This window comes from Nuphar pumila, chromosome 12, assembly GCF_984573655.1.
Source record: "Nuphar pumila chromosome 12, dmNupPumi1.hap1.1, whole genome shotgun sequence".
Taxonomy (NCBI): Eukaryota; Viridiplantae; Streptophyta; class Magnoliopsida; order Nymphaeales; family Nymphaeaceae; genus Nuphar; species Nuphar pumila.
In genome coordinates, this window is record NC_143260.1 from 402,982 (window position 1) to 428,154 (window position 25,173).

The 25,173-nt window shown below is 35.2% G+C and overlaps 1 protein-coding gene across 1 annotated transcript; it reads right to left on the bottom strand.

Annotated features, from left to right (window-relative positions):
- Positions 1-583: 583 nt before the first annotated feature.
- LOC149819561 (zinc finger protein VAR3, chloroplastic-like) lies at positions 584-25,173 on the bottom strand. Its single transcript, XM_089983944.1, has 5 exons — positions 24,497-25,173; positions 21,743-21,857; positions 3,139-3,401; positions 2,413-2,511; positions 584-1,901 (listed from the first exon to the last, which is right to left on the bottom strand). Exons 1-5 carry the CDS (start codon positions 25,021-25,023, stop codon positions 698-700), a joined length of 2,208 nt encoding a protein of 735 aa, XP_089840070.1. The 5' UTR covers positions 25,024-25,173; the 3' UTR covers positions 584-697.

A 25,173-nucleotide genomic window follows, 5' to 3' on the forward strand; every position in this document is an offset into this window, starting at 1 on the left:
ACAACAAAATACATCAAATGACATAATAAACACTGTAGTATTCTTAGTATATACAATAAAATCATATTTCCTATACCCAAAAGCATAATCAAGAGAAACAAAATGTATATTAACACTTCTAACTATCTGACCTCAATGATTGTTATATCTGTACCAGTAGATCTTTATATTATAATATTCATTAAACTATTACACTTTGGTATTGTTCATTATCTACATGATTGTAGTTTATCCCTTGTTTTATGAAGTGGAAGTGATGTTTGAAAAGCGGTGTGATAACGCAATGTGGTGACGAGGCCAAAAACCATATTTCTATTTGTCTTGTTGATCTTGAACTTTTGTGTATCTCAACGAGACTTGGATATTTTGAATTTAATTCAGAAACTTGTTATTTAATTTATGAACAAATGATATGGTTTTGGAATATATATGTTTTTTCTTATAATGTGAGTGGGGGTGGATCCGGTTTCACATCATTGTAAGAACTGGATCAAATCCAGTTCAGCTGTTCATTCTTATAACCCGACTAAGGTTGTTCAACTTTTAAACCCAAATTATTTGCGATGTGTTATATTAAAAAAGATTGGGTTGAAATTTTTCCGTATCTTAAGTAAAATTTTGGGAAGTTACACAAAGTCACCAGAAAAAATCCAACGCAAAGTAAACAATAGCAGGTCTTAAACCATTTCAGCTGTTTTCAGTCCGTCTCTTTCGCTGGTTCAGAGCTTACCACAGGCAAATTCCTCCGATATTGAGGCGATGTCAACCGCCTCTCCATTGGTGTCTTCCGCTTGCTGACCACAAATCTGTTCACACCTTTCCTCATTGGCATGATCTCAGGAAAATCTTCATCAGGAATCTTACTAAGTTCGGAAATATCATTCAACTGAGCAACCCTCCTGAACCATCTCTCAGCCTTGGCTTCTTCAGACATGTCCAATGGATCGGGTTCCTTCACAGCAGAACCCTCCAAACTTTTCCCTGTGAAACCCTTATTCCAATTCTCATGAACACTGTTCTGTTCACCTTCTGTTTGCTTGCTTAGAGAACTGTCAGTTTGCTGATCACCTCTGTTAGTAAGCTCAGTCTCCTTCAAAGCTGACCCCTCCAGACTTGTCGAAGTGAGACCCCTCTCTAAGTTCTCAGCAACATTGCTCTGTGCAGTTTGAGATTGTTGGTCTAGCCGTCCACTTTCCCAACTTCCGGTCGGCATATCAGACACTTTCTCAGCACTGACAGAAACTTCAGAATCCCCTGAGGTCTTCCTCTCCGTTTGATCCAAAGCACCAGTATTTGATGTTTCAGTTGCAAGCTTGTCCTTATTAGCAAAGTAGTCCGGTGGAAATGGAACAAAAGGAACAAAGTTAGAATTGTTGGCTTGCTCCATTGCTAATCGTCTTTTATACTGAGGTGACGTCAAAGAACGGTCCTTTCTCTTACTGATGACAAATCGGTTCTCTCCCTTACGCAGTGGCATTATCTCTGGAAATTCATCATCTGGTATGGCACTTGCCAGGTCTGTAACATCATGCAGCTCTGCAATTTTCTTGAACCACCTCTCTGAGGGATCACATGGTTCAACCTTCTTGGTTAGCTCGTTTGATCCCACAGAAACATTAGAGATACCGCTAGCACCTTCAATTGCTGGACCAGCAACACCAATTGTCCCACCATCCACACCACCTGTTTTACTGTTATCGGTTACTTCAGCCTTCATGTTCATGCCAAACGATCTCTCAGCTTTCTCAACATTCAAAGAAAGCCTAGACTTAAGTTCAGAATTTTCAAAATTTCTAGAATCCAGGTCCGACTTTGGGGCCGTACCAATTAAAGAGTCCGCTGGCCGCTTGCAGTCGCACCTTAAGCAGACTGCATTCCTCCCATAGTTATAAAAATCACATCTGAAAAGGACAGCACCTCACTTCACCATTGAAAAAACCCAACAAAAATAGCATATAGGATGAAACCAGTCACCTATATTGTTCAATGTATGCTCTTGGTGAAGGTATTTCTCAAAGAGATTTTCAAAAGTTGGAAAATCTCAGGAATTTAAAAATATTGAAAAAATATATATGAAAATAATAGTTTTGCATGATTTTTCTTGCAAAAATATAAAGAAACAGTTTTAGAAGGTATTAAAATATAAAAGAAACAAAAAATAGAAAATGTATGCTTAAAATATTAAAAAATGAGTTTTCCCCAAAAAAATATCGTGATATTATCGCGATATTTTGAAATTATCACGATAAATTGCAGATAATATCAGCTGACTTGATATCACCGATATTATCAGTGATATTTTCAAAATATTGCTGATGTAGGTGACACTGGATGAAACATGCAGAGAAAATTTTCCTCACAGAAATGAATGGGTATTCTGAAAAAAATATAATTACAAAGGGAAAAACTTACTGAGGGCATTGCCACTCTCCTCCGGTTAGCTGTCTCTTGGGCCGAGCCTTAGCACATTCACGACATCTCACATTTCTAGCAAAATTCATGAAACTGCACCTGAACCATCCAAAAGCTCATATGATGTTCCACTGAAACACAAATTTCCAAAATAATCCATAATTTGAAAATCCAGTAACTCATGACTCCACTAATGTAGTATCAGCTGCAGATTCAGTGGGCCCAACCCAATGACCATGCCAGGATTCATAAACCTTGTCTTATATATAAATTAGTAAAGATGCATTAATATAAAAAATTTGTATGCAGTGGCAGAAATACTTGCAAGATCAAAACATATGCTTTACAGATTGTGCTAGCACCCGAATATCAAAATATATGAAATATAGACTGTGGATTCATCAATACAAAATTATGAGTGATTTTGGTCTATCAAGCATCACAATCAGCTAACAACTACCATGCATAGACTATCCAACTCCACAATCAGCTGCCACTGTGAACTTATGATATGAATAAAACAATCAAAATTTTCATATAAAAACAAAAGTATATCCAAAATAGTAAAATAGTAGTAATTACAAAAACTAGAATGAGGGGAGTGTCATGATCATACCTGACTATACTACTACACCTTAATGAAATATGAGATTGGGTTTCATGTACAAAATAACAAATAAAACAGGCATAACTCAAACTATGCATTATGTCTACAAAAACACATACTTGGGGCATATCCAATCACCACGCTTCATTATAACATTTTGCCCAAGAGTCCCTGGAAACTGTTCATTACTGCCAGAAGATTGTCTTGATCTAGATTCCACAACACTGCACAACTCAATCAATTCCCCTAGGAGCTTCCGAACAGAAGCTTCAACAAGATCGCTTCTCTGCAAATCATTTTGCCCGGAAGCAACTGAATCACATACATAACTCAACAACAAACGCATAATGTCGACTGTGTGAACCTTATCATCAAGCAGAACCTGGCAGAAAAAATGAAAGTACCTATTAGCATAGTATGAAAGCCAAACGGCTAAAGTATGTAAAGCATATTATGAGTGCCCAGGTTCATTTCGATACGAAGCAATCCTTTGATATGGACTGATAGCAATGAAGGAAGTAGAAGCATCATGAAAGTTAACATTAATAGAATTGGTACTTCACTATGATACAAAATATACGCAACGAAGAAGAAGAGAGGATAAGGAGCTGCTGCTCCTTCTATTCCACGATTCACAATGAGGGAACGTGAGCCAGTCCATGACATTATATAGAGAATAATACAAGTGGATTTGAAAACCCAGCACAACAAGGAAACCCAATACAATAAGGAACCCAACACAATAAGGAAACCAGGTGTAACGTCTGCTGTATTGGATCTCGGTTTGGATCCAGATTCAAACCCAGATCCAATATTGTCATCTCTTAATAGCCTCCCTCAAGTTGTACATGGTAATCACCACGGACAACTTGGACTTCAAACACCAAAACCTTTGCTACGTCAAACCCTTGGTGAAGAGATCTGCAATCTGATTCTCTGAACCGATGAATCTGGCTTCAGCTCACCATCTTCAATTTACTTCTGATGAAGTGCTGAACAATTTCTATATGCTTGGTCTTTCCATGATAAACAAGGTTCAATGAGATTTTGATGGCACTCTGATTGTCACAAAATAAAATTGATCTAGGGATCGTCTCGTCTAGCTCATGTAACAAACTTCTTATTCACATCAACTCTGAGGTTGTTGTCACCATGGCTTGATATTCAGATTTTGTACTTGATCGTGCTATAGCTCGTTGTTTATGACTGGACCAAGAAACAAGATTACCTCCAACAAATATGTAATAACCTCCTGAAATTGATTTTCACTCGTCTAGATTCCCTGCCCCGTCAACATCCGAATAGACCATAATTATGAGAAGATATTCCCTATGATCTATTTTTTTATAGAACAAACCATCCCCAAGGTGTCATTTAAATACCAGAGAATTCGTTTCACTGCTTCCATATGTGTAGTTCTGGGTTGATGCATAAATTGAGACACTTGTTTTATTGCATGTACAACATTTGGCCTTGTAAATGTAAGATATTGCAGCATGCCAACAATACTCTTGTATTCAGTAGGATCATTATACAACTCTCTATCATTAACACTCAATTGCTGGTGTATTGGGACCGGAGTTAACATAAACTTACAATTAGCCATACATGTTTTGCGTAAGAGATCCATAGTGTACTTATGTTGAGTTTTCTTTTATCAACCTCAACTCCCAAGAAGTATTTCAACTTATCAAGATCCTTCATTTTAAAATGTTTATTCAACACTTATTTTATTTCATGATTATGTTTATTTCAACTCCTTATAACAATTATGCCATCCATTTATATTAGCAAAACAATCATATATCTTTTACCTTTGTGGATAAACAAGGAGTTATCAAGTGAAGATCTGCAAAAGCCATGTCTTTGTATTTCAAAAGAAAAACTCTCGAACCAAAAACGAGAGACTTACTTTAGGCCATATATAGCCCTCTTAAGTTGATATACGTATTTAATTGGATCATTTTCAATGTATCCCTTTGGTTGTTCCATATAAACCTTTTCTTTAAGTCTTTGTGTAAGAAGGCATTCTTAACATCAAGTTGGTTCGACGTTCGGCCATAATTCACTGCTAGAGACAAGATGATATGTATTGCCCCCTATTTTAACCACAAGGGTAAATGTCTCATTATAATCCATGTCATATTCTTGCGTAAAACCCTTTGCAACAAGACAAACCTTATACCTTTCAATAGTGTCATATGTTTTATATTTAATCATATAAATCCACTTAGATCCTATCACATTCTTGACAACTTGAACAAAAGGCATTAATAGACTCACATTCTAAACTAGACTCAGGAATGAGTTTATTAGAAACCAATCTTTCAATGAAACCACGACTACAATGAGCAAGATGCTTATATGCTAGACATTGGCTTTATTTGACCTAGAAGTACTAAACAGAACGGTTGGACTGAATGACTCTAGACTAGGCTTTCGAAACAAAACCAATTGACTTGATCTCAAGATCTTCTTTGAAGATGCACATATTTTCCGATCTTTTTCCTTCAGCGAATATCATCTTCATGTGAAGATCCTTGACACAAACAGAGGACAAAGTTAATATCACACATGAATTGGCATTATCCACAAGTTTAGAGACATAAATAAGATTTTTCTTGATGTTGAGAACAAAAAAGACATTGGAAAGATTTAGAGAAGTACACTTAGACAAAAGAATAGACACATTTTCAATGTGTGATGGGGTGACAAGTCTCATCTCTAGTAACAAAATTATCTCTACCATAATAAAGAACCAAAGTTGAGAACCTACCCTCATCACCTGTAATGTGCTTAGTGGCTCCAGAATCAAGGTACCAGACACTTTCCTCATTCTGCTTTAAATTGAGTTTGGCAAAGGAAGCAAGTAGCAATTGCTTATCTATTGGGACTTCACCTTCTCCACTACTTTGTGCATTCCTCTAACCTCCAAATTGATTCTTTCCTTAATTCTTGTTTTGTGTTTCCCCTTGATTATATCTGCAATCATTCTTAAACCAATAATTTGCTTTGACATGGTTTGGCTTCTTGCATATGAAGCAAGGCGTCTCATTTGGGCAACAATGTTAGGAGTAACATTTAGTGTGGGCAATATACCTCGGCCTACCTGATTGCCTCCACGACCACGTCCCCTGCCTCCTCTAAAGTATTCACATCCTTATGAAACATTAGTAACAAGAATTTTTTGGGTTTCACTAGAGGCATTGATATCAGCACGAAGAGTTGTCTCATAATGTAATAATTTGGCCCTCAAATTCTCAAATATAGGGAGTAAGTCTGAATAAAGCAGAGTGGTTGAGAGGACGTGATATTCGGGGCCAAAACCGCTGAGAGCCTGCTGAACCATATCATTATCCGATACTTCATAGCCAACCATAGCAAGCTGATCAGTGATGTTCTTCATCTTGTTCAGATACTCCATGATTGCCATGGAACCTTTATTAAAATTCTGAAATTCTTTCTTCAAAAACATTATCTTGGATTCGAAAATTTGTAAATATGTCTAGACTAGTCTAGTATAGAGTTGTAGCTCAGGTACTACAATGAGCACCTTCTACAACAAAGTAGAGATGATATATGTTAGAAAGTGACTTTGAATACTTTAGGTTCGATAATGAACCCATACACATGCACATTAAGTGCGAATATACCCACTCAAGGGAACAACACAAGCACATCATGTGCTAATACATAAACCCATAAAAGGGGTAAATATGACATAAAGTCATAAGTTGAATATTATTGAAGAAATAAGAAGAAGAGGGTAAAAAACCCTATACAATGGAGCATAAGCTCCTCCAAGGAGTAAGGAAATACAAGGGGGAGACCCCTATTTATAACACAAGAGAGGAGCCACAAAGGGGGCTCCCAAAGGAGTCGTTGGGAGCCCCCAACGGTCACATTTGTGACCGTTGGGGGCTCCCCAACGACTCTTTGGGGAGCCTCCCTAGGTGGTGCAAACCCAAAAAAAGGAGAAAAAGAAAAAAAGAAAATATAAAATTAAATTACAAACATATTCCGAATGGAATATGCATAAAACTGTGAAATGTCTAAACTACCCCTATGCCTATAAATAAAGAAATATATATTTTATATATATAATTAGAATAATACATATGCATATATACAATATATGAATATGTATTATCCTTTATATATATATAATATATATAATATTACAAAGGTTGAATGATACATTTTAACACCCCCCCTCAAACTTTGCGTGGGGGAACGAAAAGATTGAAGAAAGCAAGAAGAAGAATCTCAAGGCTTCAAGAGCCTTCAGTCTGAATGCCATTGAAAATGCAAATGTCTTCCTCCAACGTCTTTAACGATGAGCACCTTCCATGATCTATCCAAGGTACTTCCTTTTTCACTTATCTTCAAGATCCTGTGGAACAACAACAAAGAACAAGTAAAAAATATCTTTGACTTTACTCAAATGGAACATTCCTAACAAGGTGCAAAATTATATTTATGCAAGATCACATGATAAAATAATTACTTTAGCATGAGAAAAATTTAGAAAAATCAAGATTTCAAAATCATATATCATGTTAAATGGTGAGCGGAAGCAAATTATGCAGAAATGAATTACAAGAATGCATAATGCATTCATAAGGTCCAACATTGGACAAACATAACCCCATAATAGGGAATAACACAATGGTCCTCTAAGGGACACCACAGTAAGCCTACGAAGAGGCATAAGTTACATATGTTTTATTGAATGAGATCCTAAAAGGCCATAAAGAGCATATGCATATATTATCATGAAATGAATTAATACTTAGAGGAATCATTAATGAACATGCTTCAAACATGTAATGAAGTGCCAAACAAGAGAAACGAAGTCTCCAAGCATACTTTAGACAAAATAAACACAAGAGTTCACAAGGTTTTAAATCCATTTACGAGGCAAAACGAAGAGTGTTATTTGAGTAGAGAATCTTACCCATTTAGGAAAATCTCACTCAATTGACAAAAACACATTTTGCATACAAAAGTGGCCAAAAAACCATAAGCACTTAATATATAGATTAAATGCCAAAAAATCAACTTGATTTTAAAATATGCATATCAAAAATATGATTCACTTGAATATCTTAAAACACAAGTCATGAATGAAATTTTGCAAATTTCAACAATAGTTCATCCATTACAAACCACTACCTCATTAGTCCTCCAAAACCCATAAATCAAGTGTATAAGCTACTAAATCAAGAATATAAATATAATGCCATTAAAGGCCAAAGACACACACAAAGGTGTGCAAAAGAACCTCTTGTCTACATATAATAATACTTGAAATGAGTGCATCTACGACAAGAATAAGAGAATACACGCCAATATGGACCAAAAGCATCTCTTGTCTACGTAAAAATACACTCAAAACCAATTATGTTCAGCTACTAGAACAAGAGTAACAAGCCAACCATGGGCTAAAACACAATACATCTCTTGTCTACATAAGATGACACTTGAAATGAGTGAAATAAGCCAACCATGGGCATACATCTCAGCGACTAGAACAAGGACACAAACGTCAACATGGACTAAAATCACACACCATGGTGTGAATCAACGTGCCTTGTCTACATAAAATAACACTCAAGACAAGTGTGTTCAACTACTAGACCAAGAGAGCAAAAGCCAACAAAGGGCTACCAACACACTAAGGTGTAATAAAATTCTTGTCTACATATGATGACACTTAGATAAGGGGCATAAAAAGAGAAGACTTTTGAGACAATAAAACTTGTAATGACAAACATATAAATAAAACCTTGAAACAATATTCTTCAAAAAAAAGAATACCCATAACAAAATCATTTTGAAATAAAATGTGTGAATATATACACACCAAGAACACTTATGCACAAAAGCACAAAACATAAATGTGCAAATGCACTCATATGATTCATAAACAATAAAAGGTTGGGCAATAACCCCAAAACCTTGATTTTAATATACCTTAAAACATTTAAGGTTTTAAACATCATATATCCATCACATTTATATATAAATAAGAACATCCATAAGATCAATGGCCAACATTAAACTAGTGACACACTCATATACCAAATCATTCTAGAGTCCCAAGGTGCCCATAACTCACCTCAACCACCATCTATAATATGGTAAGTGGACAAACTAAAATGACATAACAATGAGTGACACACTCATAATTAGAGATCATATACCAAATCATTCTAGAGTCCTAAGGTGCCCATAACTCACCTCAATCACCATCTATAATATGGCAAGTGGATAATCTAGAATGATATAACACGAGGTGCCCATAACTCACCTCAACAAACATCTCTAATAAAACAATAATAAGGCCAAACAAGTGATGCATTAAATAACATGTGATGGACAAATATAAATGCCACAAAAAGGCAATAAACACTTTAGGAATCATTTTTCAAAGAAAAGAGGACCGATTAAAAATTGAATCAAAGGTCCAATGTAATCAATCACAATAATATGCTTTACAACAACAATTTTGCATAAATCCGAATTATGCTTAATCTTCAAAAGAAGTCATTTATACAAAAAAGGCTTATTATGCAACTAACACAATTTATGAAATATTAAGCAACATCATGCGTAAGAACCGATTTAGAAAAAGTCAAAAACAAGCCTCAACTATGATAGATATAAAGTGCAATTAAATGCATACCAAATGATAATAGATACACTTTTATGCAATGCAAGATTTTTAAATGACAATAATCTTGAATGAGCAAATAACAAACTTAGGCCAATATAGGCATTCATAAAGATGATGAAGTTTGAAAATCTTATGAAATCCACTATTGTAACTTAAAAAATGATGCTCACAACCAATCTTCTCACAACAACCATGAAATCTTCATAAAAGAGTATATACTCACAAGAAGATTATAAGAACCGAAAGGCTCCTTAAAGAGAGCTCAAAAAACACACAAAATTCCCAAAGAAGGGGGAAACTCCACTAAAGTGGGAGAAATCCCAACAAAGAAGAATAATAGATTTATTAAAAAACCTTATGATAAAGTAAGATTGTACTATGGCATAAATCTATAAAATTAAACATTTATCGAGGAAAAATTCAAAACTCTTAAGTTTTATAAAAAAACATGACTTAATAGATTATTACCAACTCCTAATGCAATAAGTACGCAACAAACATTAGTAAAGACCATAAATTTTATAATGAGACAAGCTCTTTAAATCAAATTGAAAAATCTTTTAAGAGTATAAAGATGCAAAGAAAATCACCATATTCCATAAGACTATTTTAAAACTTAATTCAACCGAAAAAAAAAAACCTTAATTAAATGTTGCTTATATAAAAAGGACACATTAGGAAAGTGAATCAAAACTTATTAAGGAATTTTTCATATATGTCAAGCATTTTTCAAAAAAAACTACACCTCACAAACATTTTAATCTTAACGTACCTTTCTTTAAAGACTTACCATTCATATAAAAGGTATTCTTATAAACAAAGTTAGGTTTAAAATATAAATTCAAAGCTCCAATGGTCATAAATTTTTACAGACTCATTAAAGCAAGTTTTGAGCAATCATATATCTAATTTTTCGCCAAACAAGTTATCATTTAAAATTTTTCAAAGAAAAACATACGAAAAAGATTCAATAGAGTATCAAGTAACTCAAATTTTTATAAAAAGACATAATGACAAAGAGTACACATAAAAAAGCATATTAAATTCTTCATACAATACTTAAAGAAATAGAATGCATACCGAATAACTTTAAGAAAGAAAAGAGAGAGAAATGAATACTTCACCATTTTTCTTTAAAAATTTCTTGAATACCACGCTTCCCGATGCACCAAAGAGCAACTCGATCTCAACCGTGCTCTGATACCATGTTAGAAAGTGACTTTGAATACTTTAGGTTCGATAATGAACCCATACACATGCACATTAAGTGCGAATATACCCACTCAAGGGAACAACACAAGCACATCATGTGCTAATACATAAACCCATAAAAGGGGTAAATATGACAAAGTCATAAGTTGAATATTATTGAAGAAATAAGAAGAAGAGGGTAAAAAACCCTATACAATGGAGCATAAGCTCCTCCAAGGAGTAAGGAAATACAAGGGGGAGACCCCTATTTATAACACAAGAGAGGAGCCACAAAGGGGGCTCCCAAAGGAGTCGTTGGGAGCCCCCAACGGTCACATTTGTGACCGTTGGGGGCTCCCCAACGACTTTTTGGGGAGCCTCCCTAGGTGGTGCAAACCCAAAAAAAGGAGAAAAAGAAAAAAAAGAAAAAAAAGAAAATATAAAATTAAATTACAAACATATTCCGAATGGAATATGCGTAAAACTGTGAAATGTCTAAACTACCCCTATGCCTATAAATAGAGAAATATATATTTTATATATATAATTAGAATAATACATATGCATATATACAATATATGAATATGTATTATCCTTTATATATATAAAATATATATAATATTACAAAGGTTGAATGATACATTTTAACAGATACAGGCAACCAATGCCTGATCTCGCTTCATCCATGAGATAAAATATGGATTTCTAACATGAGCAAAGATATCGACCCCTAATGAAAGGAGTTATTTGCCTTTTCCAAGTTAGAAAATTAGAATTATTTATTTTTTCAAAGACTAATTGGGGTAAAAAGGTGGAAGATAGAGACAACTGTGGGTTTGGATCCATAAGGACAATAAGAGAGAGTTAGAGAGAATGAAAAGAATGGGAATATTCAGACTATCACGTAAAAAAAACTGTCGACCTTTTTTTTTTAGGTCGGAATTTCACAGTAGTCACGTACCAGAATTTATTTGATCAGAAACTTGATGTTTCTGAACCAAAAAAAATTAAGAACCTTCTATAAAGAAACTTGCAAATCTAAGTACGCAGGTAATAAACAGGGTATGTAAATCTGAATATGTTGGGTTCGAATCCAAATAAGGTACAAAGAATAACAGATTATTGGAATCTCTATGACATCAAGATAAAGAAAAGAGAACTGAGATTGACATCAAAACAGAAGTTAAGGAAATCAGATTAGAATCAACAATTTGATTCTTTTCTTTAGGTAAAGAGGAGTTATAGCAACAGTCAAAACAGATTGGGAATAGCTTTAAAAGAAGGAAGAATTTAGAGAAGAAAAAGAATAAGGAAAAGAAGAAAGATGGACAGAAAGGGGAGAAAACTTGAAAAGAGGCAAACAGGGAAAAGAAACGTACCTTAATGGAAGCGATCAGAAAGTTGATTCCCAATGAGGGAGCGTGAGCCTGTCCATGGCATTATTAGGGGTGTCAACAGGTCAGGTTTTGTTCGGACCTAGGTGGAACCAGACCCAAACCTGATTTGAGATTATGGTATTGGGTCCAGACCTGGGTCTAATCAGACCCACCATAAGAGAAACCATACCCGGATCTTATAAGGATTACATGAACCAGACCTAGACCATACCCAGTAAAATAATATTTTTATTATTTGTACATTGAAAATTTGTGGATTTTAATCGGAACTCAGATCGGGCCCGAGTCTGGTATGAAATTTCACAAACCATACCTGTCTCCATATATTAATCAAACCCTTTAGGTCCGACCTGGATTCCAATCAGACCTTATTTATCACCAATCCCTGACCCTATAGGGTTTGGTATGGGTCGGGTCCAGGTCAAACCCGACCCATTGACACCACTAGGCATTATATAGAGAATAATACAAGTGGGTTTGAAAACCTAGCACAACAAAGAAATCCAATACAATAAGGAAGCCCAATACAATAAGGAATCTAACACAGTAAGGAAACACAATACAATACAATAAGGAACCCAACACAATAAGAAAACCAGGTGTAACATCTGTTGTATTGGATGAGTTTGGATCCTGATCTAAACCCAGATCCAATATCGTTAGCTCTTAATAAACATCACAAGTTCATACAAAGATAGTTGTTTTCCAACAGGAATAGATGTTGTAATGAAACAAGAATGTGCACAAATATATGCCTCTAAGGGCTACAAAGATACACAAGTGTGCATAAATACAATCGGCCACAATTGGGCAAAATACAATCTCACAAAAGATAGCACAAGAACAAGACACCAAAGGGCTAACAACACACAAAACATAAAAAAAAATTATTTAACATAAAATGCTCAAGAGAAGAAGCATAACATGGAGAGATCCCATATATATATATAGAAAGAAGGGAACAAGGGGCTAGTCCAACTAAAAATGAAAAATAAAAAAGACAAAAAACAAAAAATAAAAAATGACAAAACTGACCCTAATGGGCAGGTCCTATTACATAAGGGAAAAGACAAAAATGGCATAACCTATTACATATATGTCACAATAAAGGGAAAATACATTATATATATATATATATTTATTTATTTATCATATAAATTAACAGTTAACGTTAATTAAAGATATGTATGAAGGAGTAGTAACCAATGTCCGCACTTGTGGAGGGGTGACAACCAATTTTCCGATAACGGTTGGGTTACATCAAAGATCTGCTTTAAGCCCTTTCCTATTTACGATTGTGATGGATGAGCTTACGAGATCAATTCAAGAAAATGTACCGTGGTGTATGTTGTTTGCTGATGATATTGTTTTGATTGATGAGTCTAGAGCTGGGGTTAATGCTAAGTTAGAATTATGGAGACAGACATTGGAAGCTAGAGGTTTTAAGTTGAGTAAGAGTAAGACTGAATATATGGAATGTCGGTTTAGTAAGCAACGGAGTAGTGATGGGAGTGTAGTGAAGCTTGGTAAGCAAGATATACCGGTGAATGATTATTTCAAATATTTGGGATCCATCATTCAAAAGTATGGAGAAATTGATGGAGATGTAAATCATAGGATAAAGGTTGGGTGGATGAAATGGAAAAGTGCTACTGGAGTGCTGTGCGATCGTAGAATGCCATTGCGGTTGAAGGGAAAGTTTTATAGGACGACTATTAGACCCGCTTTACTATATGGTACGGAATATTGGGCTGCCAAGAGACATCATATTCAAAAAATGAGTGTAGCTGAGATGCGGATGCTTAGATGGATGTGTGGAAATACAATAAAAGATAAGATTCGGAACAAAGAGATACGTAAGAAGGTAGGTGTTGCACCCATTGAAAATAAGATGCGAGAGAATCGTTTACGATGGTTTGGACATATTCGGCGAAGGCCTAATGATGCTCCAGTTAGAAGGTTGGAGAAATGGGAAAATATATTAGTTAAAAGAGGTCGGGGTAGGCCTAGGAAGACTTGGATGGAGATGATAGGAAAGGATATGAATGCTTTGAACCTCACCGAGGACATGGCGTTGGATAGAAATGATTGGAGGAAAAGGATTCATGTGGAAGACCCAAAATGAATTTCTTTTTTGGTTCATATCGCTGACCCCAATTGTTTTGGGATGAAGGCGTAGTTGTTGTTGTATAAATTAACAGTTAACGTAGTTATTTTCCAGCAATTGCATCTGCATGCTAAAAACTGATGGACACATGATTGGCAGTTAGTTGCTGCATTCTTGGTTTGTGTTGTTTCTAATATAAAAAACACTAACGAAAATTAGGAGGCTGTGATGCCCAATAAGATATTGAGTAATGCTATGGTGCTCCGGTAGTACCTAATCCCACATACTAGAAATCAAGGTTGTAGGTTGCATCTTCTCAATTAAACCTTATGGATGCACTCAACATAGTTTAGTTGATAGGAATCATGCTTTGGATCATGTTTTTTGAACATAAAAATAGGAATTTTTAAGTCATGAAATTTTGATACATTGTGAGCCGTTGATTTTTAAAAGTCATAAAAAACATACATGTATGCTATAATCACATGATCCAAAACTTGTTTTCTACTAAATAATGCTTATAGATCATATCTATGGGGTCTGATCAACAAAAAAGGTTTAAGAAATTTGAAAATCTAAAAATTCTATTAGGTGAGAGTAGGTACTCCGGGAGCACCCTATCATTACCATAAGATATTTCTTTATATGTCGAGTTATCAACTACTAGTATGGCTATTTTTCATTCTATTATAGACAACACTAATGAAAATTTGGAGGCTATAAAGCTGCTGCATGTAGAGTATATGTAAAATATCAGCTTAGAAAACATTTCTTTATGATATGTCAACTACTAATATTGCTATTCTGATTCTACAGAATCTATAAACAGCCTGTGCAAATATTGCCTATATCTATCATTTTAATTGATAAATGATATTAAAGGTAAAATAACGTGAGATTTTCAAATCCATATTTATTGCGATATTATCACGATAATATTGGCATATTTTCAGTCACCTTGGTTTTTATATCTCCTTTCTACATTTTAACATTGCTTTTTTCTTCTTCCTTTTATATTTTTTATATTTCAAAAATTTTAAAACTTTTATTTAATTTCCAAAATAACTTTTTTATCGAAACATATTCTTTTGTTATTTTTGCTATTTTTTATATTTTTTAGTGCCTGATTTATAAATGCAACCTTTAGTATTGCGAGATTTGGTTTTCGCTAATACATAATATAGCCAAGATTGATATTTGTAACTATGGTGATAACAAAAGTATTGGAGCAATCTCCATAAATCCATTCTACCATAATAAGATAAAAAACATAGAACTTGATAAGCACTTTGTCAGAAAGAAAATTGAAGACCAAGTGCTGGAGAATCAACTGATTTATGGAAAAAGCAAGCCTCTGACTTACTTACCAAAGCACCATCACCTGCAACACATTGGCAATTGAGAAAAAAAAGGTTGTCCATGGTGTTATCCTATGCACAATTTGAGGGAGGTTGTTAGTTGAGTGACAGTTTTTAATCTCATGAAATATGACGAGTGTTTATGTGTAACATGTTTCAGGGGTCTGTCTTGTAATATATACCCACATGAGGGATATTCTTGTAAGTCAGATATAATGTTAATAATGAAGGATCTACCAGACTGGGGTCGACACTTTTTGGGCCAAACCTATGCATCTATATAAAGTATCACAATGTTTTCATTTTTTTGCATTTTAAAGGTTTTTAACAACGAAAAAAATCATAGTATTACTGTTATATATATACCATATGTATTTTATTTTTCTCATTCATTCTCTTTTTTTTTTGTAATTTTATCCCATTTATAGGGGCATTTTGGTCATTGTTAGCTAACCGTTGGGACCAGCCCAACAGCTAGCCCTCTCTCTCTTTGTTGTATATATATGGGGTAAATGCTGTTAAAATGTATATTATTATATATATATAATAAATTTTCTTTTTCTGTATTTTTTATTTTTCTGTTTTTTGTATTTTGTCATCTAGTTCAATTTGAACTAGAATGACATAACTAGTCAAGTCTTAGTTAAGACTTGACTAGCAATAGAGTCGTTGTACTGAGTCCAACTACTCTATTGAGTCCCTCGTTCTCTCCCTCTCTCATACTGTGTATATATAGGGGTACAGCCCCTCTTGTAATGTATGTAAAATGCTTCTTAAGCATTGCTTTCTCCTTGTTCAATAAAAGAATATTTTTATTCTTTTTGTTTCCTTTTATACCCTTCTTAAGGGTTATGCTTAAATGTCTTGTTAAGACATCATTTCGAATCTCAGTTCGTGTTTGGAAGATCATCATCTCATTTCATGGTATCAGAGCCGCGGAAGTATTAGACCTTGAAGAAAAGTTGCCTCGGTTTCCATGCCCATTTGCAAAAGTGTTCGCCACTTGAAGAGAAGTGATTTATCACTTCGTTGGGAAAGATTCCACATCTTGTTGTATTGTATCTCTTTCTTTTTCTCACTTCTCTTCTTGTTTCTCTTCTATCCCTATTTTTTCTCTCTCCTTGTAATCAATGGATGACAATGATAAAGTCACCATCATGCTTATGAAATGAAATTGAGCGATACAAACTATGTAACATGGACTTTAATCATGAAGCACCATATATGGGGAAAAGGCCTACGGGGGATTGTGGATGGTTCTGATTAGAAACCTAAGCTATCTCTTACTAAAAAAAAGGAAGATAAAGAGGTTCCTCTATCGAAAGAAGAGAAAATCAAAGCTCTAGCTTCTTACGAGAAAAAATGGAAAGAGTGGAGAATCTCATGCGAAGATAATGTCATGGCTTATCAATAGCGTTGACATTAAAAAATGCTCAAGTCTTGCCAAGTTTGATCATGCCGATAAGGTTATCGACATGGGAATAACTTAAAAATATGTATTCCCTTAAAGATATTGCACACGTGTGCAATCTCCAAGAAAAAGTTCGAATGATGACCCAAGGAGACAAAACAATTCGTGAATATTACAATGGTTTGTCAGACTTTGGGAAGAACTTTCTCTTTTAGAACCAAAGTAGCATTGTGCCGAAGACATCGAGCTTCGTCAAAAACAAGTGTCAAAGGTCTTTACAGTTGATGTTCTCTTGAAATAGAAAGAATAGAAAATTTTGAAAAAAATTATAAAACAAAGAAATTTTCTATTCCAGAAATTAGATATGTTGCCAAATTGAATTTAAATCTTTTATCTGTATCTCAAATTTTTGACTATGGGTGTAATATTTCATTTTCTTCTCATGGTTGTTGGGTATAGGATCGTCAGTCAGGCAAGCTGATTAGGGAAGGCCATAGAGAAGGAGGACTCTATTACATGGATTTTTTGGAAATGCCGAAGAATGTTTTTTGCTATAATATTAAGAAAATTGAGTTGGAAGTTAGAACTGTGGCATAAGAGACTTGGTCACCCACATATAGCCAAAATCCAACTTTTTTCAAATCTAGGAAAATTTTGTAACTCTGAATCATTTGACTGTAAAGATTGTATTCTTGGCAAAATAAAAAAATTACTATTTCAGAACAAAACTTTTTTCTCTTCAAAACCATTTGAATTAGTGCACTCGGGTGTTTGGGGTCCTGCACCAGTAATTTCTAAAGGAGAATTTGCTTACTATGTTATTTTTGTCGATGATTTCTCTCGACATACATGGATTTACTTTCTTAAACATAAGTTTGAAGTATTTTCATACTTTCAAGCATTTCATAATATGATTAAAAACAAGTTTCAAAATGATATTACCATTTTCCGCACAGATTCAGGGAAAGAGTTTTTATCCACAGATTTTAAAAATTATCTTAAGTCACATGGCATCACACATCAAAGATCTTGTCCTTATACACCTCAACAAAATGGGCAGACAGAACGTAAACATCGCCATTTTATGGAAACCACTAGGACTTTATTAATAACAAATCAAGTCCCGAAAGACTTTTGGGCAGAAGTTGCTTTAACTGCTACCTATCTTATTAATAGGATGTCATCATCTTCTTTACAAAATATCACTCCCATTGAAAAACTTATGAACGTTTCTCCAGACTACTCTAAACTGAGAATATTTGGGTGCAAATGTTTAATATTTACCGATAAAAATGATAAACTTTCTCCTCGTGCGATTCCCTGTGCCTTTATAGGATATGCTGAAAATCAGAAAGGTTATAGGTGTTTTGACTTCAAAAATAATAGATTATATGTGTCTAGAAATGTTTCCTTTCTCGAAAAGGAGAGCTTCTTTGATTTTGAAAAACCAAAAGAAGACACTGAGTACTCTTTTTTGTTAGATCTGACATCAAAATATGATGAATATGATCTTGACTATAACTTTGATAATGATCAAGGAATTATTGATCTTGATCATAATGTTGACAATGAGAAGTTCATAGAGACACTAGTATCCAATATTCCAGGCGATAAGGGTCTAATCCTCCATGTGCACTTGAAAAATATTCTGACATTCCAACTAGACGATCATTCCGAGTCTCGAGGCATCCAGGAAAGTTTGTGTCATACGAGTCCTTCTCACCTACATATAGGGCAGTCATTGCATTAATTCACTCATATGAAGAACCATCTACATATCTCTAAGCAAAAAATGATGTCAAATGGATATAAGCCATGAAAGCTAAATTAGATGCACTACAAAAAGCTTCTACATAGACTATTCAAGATCTTCCTCCAGGAAAGAAAACTATAGGATGTCGATGGGTTTATAAAATTAAAACCAAGAGTGATGACACTCTTGAAAGATATAAAGCCCGATTAGTAGCCAAAGGTTATGCCCAAGAATATGGCATTGATTATGAAGAAACCTTTGCTCCTGTGGCTTGTATGACAACTGTCAGAACCTTAATTGTCTTAGCCTCTATCAAGAAATGATTCATTTTCCAAATGGATGTCAAAAATGCCTTTTTAAATAGAAAGCTAGTTGAAGAAGTATACATGGAACCCCCTCCTGGTCTAAGTATTCCTAAGGGTAAAGCCCTTCGCTTAGAAAAAACCCTTTATGGACTTAAACAAGCATCAAAAGCTTTGTATGATAAGTTTAGTGGTGTTATGATTGATATTGGTTTTCAATTATGTTTAATTGACACTGCTTTGTTTGTTAAGAATTCTGATGCAAGAATCATTGTGCTTCTTCTTTACGTGGATGATATGATCATCACTGGAAGCAATAAACAGAGAGTTAAAACGGTCAAAACACTTCTTAAATCTCATTTTGAAATGACTGATTTAGGCTTATTGAGATATTTTTTAGGCATTGAAGTTGCTTATTCTCCTAGAGGATATTTATTATCTCAGACTAAATTTGCTTTTGACATTGTTTCCAGGTCTGGTATTACTGATGATAAGAAAGTAGACACTCTAAAAGTTGTTAATGTTAAAATGAAGATTGATGATGGAGAACTTCTTGCCGATCCTACTCCCTACAGACAACTTGTCGGGGCACTTTCCTATCTATCCATTACCAGACCAGATATAACACATGATGTTCACACAACAAGCCAGTTTCAACATGCACCTACTTTTATTCATATGGGAGCAGTCATGCGTATTATCAGATACATCCAGTCCTCTCTTTCACGAGGACTTTTCTTGTCTTCTTCCTCCTCTCTTGATTTATTTGCATATACTGATGCCGATTGAGGAGGTGATCCCAATAACAGACACTCAACCACTGGTTTTTGTGTCTTTTTAGGTGTCATTAATCTCGTGGAAGTGCAAAAAGCAGCAGAAGGTATTTCTATCATCCACCGAATCTGAATATAGAGCCATGGCAACCACGACCATGGAAGTAGTTTGGCTCCGACGACTACTTGCTGATATGGGAAATGAAGCAACAAAAGCTTCACAAATGTGTTGTGACAACAAAAGTGCGATCTACATTGCAAGTAACAGAACATTCCACGAACGCACCAAACACATCGAAATGGATTGTCACTACGTCAAAGAAGAATATCTACATGGGACAATTGATCTGCCATATGTTACTTCAGAATATCAGTTAGCAGACTTCTTTACAAAGCCTCTCGCTGCTCCCCGATTTTACTTTCTCTTAGACAAATTTTCGCTCATTGTACCGTAAGTTTGAGGGGGAGTGTTAAAATGTATATTATTCTATATATATATATAATATTTTTTCTTTTTCTGTATTTTTTATTTTTTTATTTTTTGTATTTTGCCATCTAGTTTAATTTGAACTAGAATGACATAACTAGTCAAGTCTTAGTTAAGACTTGACTAGCAATAGAGTCGTTGGACTGAGTCCAACGACTCTATTGAGTCCCTCATTCTCTCCCTCTCTCAAACTGTGTATATATAGGGGTCCAGCTCCTCTTGTAGTGTATGTAAAATGCTTCTTAAGCATTGCTTTCTCCTTGTTCAATAAAGAATATATTTATTTTTTTTGTTTCCTTGTATACCCTTCTTAAGGGTTATGCTTAAATGTCTTGTTAAGACATCATTTCGAATCTCAATTCGTGTTTGGAAGATCATCATCTCATTTCAAACGCCCTTGTGTTGAATATGCTTCTCTTAAGTATTTTGACTTAATAAAATTATTTATTTTTTATGGGTTGTAGCCCTTAAGTGGCTTGTGCTTGTGCTATCTTTGGTGATCTTGTATTTTGCCCATAAGTGGATTCTTGTGTTTGTGCACACTTTTGTAATTGTGTAGCCCTTAGTGGCATCTATTTGTGCACTCTTATTTCATTACAATTACAAAGAAATTAATGTCCAACATCAAAAAGTGCTTTCTCATTTTTCAAAATTTCTACTTTTTATTTCTTAACAAAAATTCCTTTGCCAACATTATAGCGAGTATATATATAGAGAGAGTAATGGGTACGTGCTAAATGAAACATGTTAAATGAGTTTTTCAGTTTTTTTTTGCATTTTATTTTTAAATTCTGACAGTACAGATGTGATCTATGTACTTGATTTTATAGGGATCAAATCTTGAAGTGTTCGATTCCAACACATGGGTGGGTTTTTATAACATTTGAAAAATCAATGGTCCAAAATCTTTGTAAATTTTTTATGCTCCAAATATCATTTTTTTCATCAAAAAGACATGATTCAGGTGTGGATTCCTCGTAAATCGACCATGCCCAACACATTTATGGGGTCAGAACTGAGCAAAAAACACCGGAAGAGCAGAAAAACCCATTTAGCATGTACCCATTACTCTCTCTCTCTCTCTCTCTCTCTCTCTCTATATATATATATATATATATATATAGAGAGAGAGAGAGACATGTAGCAGTTGTGTCTAGGAATATAGTTCCCCTCCATCCTCATGTCATTAAATATCATCATATTGATAGCAAATTTAATCACATTGAACTAAAAACTGCATTAGAAAACAGCCTTCACATACTTACATTTCCTCCATTCTCTAAAAAAGCACGGATACGACCGACTGAGTTTACAATATTCTCAAACAACAAAGGTGGTCCACTTTCTATAACAATTCCAATATCCTTCTTAGAAAAAGACCTGCAAGAAAAACAAAAAAGTTAGAAAAGAATTCAAGTTTACAAAAAAGAATGCCATCAAATTTCATAAATCATGCAGCTGAAGGTGAGAATCAAACTTTTTTGCGTGGAATGAAGATCGCAATGCCTATAAAGAGGAAAAAAGCTGTCGGCATTTAGAAAAGCAATTGCTTAAAGTATAGGTCTAATAACGTGTGAACCATACCACAAAAGAAATTCAAGAAACTAGAAAAGTATGAGTCATGGTGCAAAGTTTAACATAGAAAATCCATGACATTTCCAATCCAGTCAAACATGTTCAGCGTGAATAGAAAGGCACAATGTGATTCCTTATTACTTCTTGTTCTTAGCAAGCTACCAAGTTACCATGCTGCATAATTGTGAATCATGGGTTGAGAGTTTGATGAAAGAATAAGAACCATAGCATAGGATGTTTCAAAGATGTCACGTGTTTGACATGGTTACAAGCTCAAAAGAAGCACATATTCGTGTGGTACTAAACTATCTCTAAATTTATCATTCTATCAAATTCAATTAATCTATAAGCTCATAGTTTGAGACACTTGTTTATATTTCGAAAAAATGGCCAAAAACAAAGAAAAGAAATAGTGGCAAACATGGGCTTGAGAAAGACAACCCCCTTGTTAACCTCTCTTATAGAATGTAGATGGATCTCAATCAAGGTGCTTGATCAAATGTATTTGGAAACATGGTTGCCGACCAAGGAAGCCTAATCCATAGTGATATGGGAAGCAGACGAAAGACATGAAGGGTTTATAAATCATGTGAAATAGGAAAGTGACTAAGAACTGCATAATCATAAGCCAATGCCTATCCAAAACACAAATAGTCAATGACTTGTATCGTGTGAAGAAAGCTGAGCCAAAGATTGGTTGGATTAACAACCTTACCCACCAGTAAGGGAGAAGCAACCAATAGTTGAGAGTCTCGTCAATCCAGAGGGGATACTTGAACATATCCCAAACAATCAAAGCTTTGGTACTCTTCCTAACAATGTGGCTCTAGACTGCATGTGTTTGGACCAGGTTGCTCTGATTAGGCTTAACAAATGTTCAGAGTTTGATGTATCAAGAGATTACACATTGCAAAAGTGAAATAGTACCTATTAAACCAAAACTCATTCATTTTGACCATGTCCATGATCTTTTGATTTCAAAACATATACTCTGATAAAAGCTCAAGTTGCATCATAGTCTTGTTCAACTTTCTAACACATCCCTCCACTTAACTGAAGTTACTATCCATCTTCATATGACAGATAAAATGATAGTTGGTCACCTGCTTAATCATAGCTTTATCATCCAAAAAAAAAAGATGTAATTGAAATTCTGAAAAAAAAATCTAATACCCAGCGGTGCAACAAAGATTCTGCTACAGAGAGAAAGAAAAGATCAGAGCAACCAATAGAAAAATCACTAGTAAATTGATCCAATTTGGGGAAAAAACGTGGCTTAATGTGATACAATATCAACTAAAGGAAGTTAAAAAACAAAAGAAGGAAATTAAAAGGTTGTTTTTTAAATCAGGATTCAATTTTGTCGAACACCCCCTAAGCAGTACACCTATTCCCTGCTTATTTTAATTCTCTTTTTAAATGATGTCATGGCTTGGATCTTGATCAAAATTTCCACCTAAATTTATGAACTGTCCTCGAGTCTTTAATTCTGTATGGACCATGGACTCCAACTGGATCTGGTGCCTAATACTGTTTTGCACCACAATTGAAGGAGAACAATAGACCCGCATGAAACACATGAAAGGCATCATCCAGCATGGCACACCCGATGTTCAACTCAACTAAACAAATCAACATCTTTGCTGAAAGTATGGTTGTTTCTAATCAATGCTACCTCAAATTAAATCCATTTTCCTTATGTTGTACCACTTGCTAGAGATTTATCAATGCTAAACTATAATTTCTACATTTATAAGACTATTAGATGCTTTTGCTCTATCTAGGTGCTACGCAATTACTAAACGATAATCTTTTCTTCGTTTTTGTTAGGTCATATCAACCCTAACAATACTATCTTTATATTCAAAGAAGAGTGTAAGTGTCATATGTCCACAATCAAAGAGCATATCGATGATTGTGTTGTTCTCACCAAATGCCAGTGGAGTTGAATTATATCAAGACTAAAAGACAAGATCTACATGGTGAGTTATATTGCAGCGCACAAGTCAAGACCATGACCGTCTCCACTAGTGCCTCTCGAATTTCTGGAGAAAAATATATGTAATCTTAATTCTCATCATGAAACCCTCCTTGCATAAAGAAACCTAGCCACCATGAATTAAGTCCTATTGCGAACACCAACACAACAAAAGGGCCTCGATAGAATAAAAAGAAAAGAAAAACTAGCGGCATTCATCATATTCTCACTAGATGGTAGCTGATTTAGAACCAAACCAAGAAAGCAGCTGAGTATCCAAAACTATTGGAACATAACAGCCGCACCCGTCATAAAAAGCTTATTCAGCAACTAAGCACAAAGAACAATGCCAAGATCAGAAGGAACTGAGTCTAACTACAGAACTCGGTTTTCATAACTTGTCACAGTAAGCGCAGACAAAGTCCAGAGACAAAAGGAACAGAGATGACGAGTGACGACGCTTAACCTCAATGCATCGGGATGGTCGCGAGCAAATGCGAGGCAGGCACGAGCTGCAGCAACAAACTCTCCAGGAAGCTGCTGTGGGTTCGAGAGGACATCGCCTGATTCTACTTCACGACCAGGCGACCCATCAAAGTAACCCCTGGCCCTCAAATTGTGGAGGAGTTTCACCCATTCGGGCCATGGATGATTCGAATAAGCAGTAAGACCGTCGCAGCTACCCGGTTTCTCACCACCCAACTCGTCCTTGAGGACAGGCTGAGTGTGAAAGCTCTCGGACGCCCTGGCTGCAAACCCAAGAGAGGAGGAGGAGGAGGCCCGAAAGGCAGGCTTGGGGGATAAGAAAGAGGAGGAGGAGAAGGCAACGACGGGCTTAACGACACTGGGGTGGCGAGGGAGGGGAGAGAACCTGAGAGGGAAAGAGAAGGAAGAAAGGGGCCTGAGATTGGCAGAGGAGGAGGAAGAAGATGAGTAGGAAGAGGAAGATGGCGCGCCCAGTAACATGAACAACTTGGACGCACCACCCACCATCGCATCAACAACCAAATCAACCAAATCAGCCGCCGATGAGAGGGAAGGAGAGAATTGCCCGCCTGCTTCACCTTCTTTTTATCACCGGATACAGCCAACCATACAGGGGTTTACAGAGAGGGCTTAGCCTCCCTTGAGTTTTTGTTGGTG

What these genes read in the sequence shown, in the direction of transcription:
- LOC149819561 (XM_089983944.1), bottom strand. Translation starts at nt 25,023, where the DNA reads ATGGTGGGTGGTGCGTCCAAGTTGTTCATGTTACTGGGCGCGCCATCT. An exon ending in TTTTAGAGAATGGAGGAAAT is followed by an intron (nt 3,402 to 21,742) that starts GTAAGTATGTGA and finishes TTTTTCTGCCAG; the next exon opens with GTTCTGCTTGATGATAAGGT. An exon ending in GGAGAGTGGCAATGCCCTCA is followed by an intron (nt 1,902 to 2,412) that starts GTAAGTTTTTCC and finishes TGTCCTTTTCAG; the next exon opens with ATGTGATTTTTATAACTATG.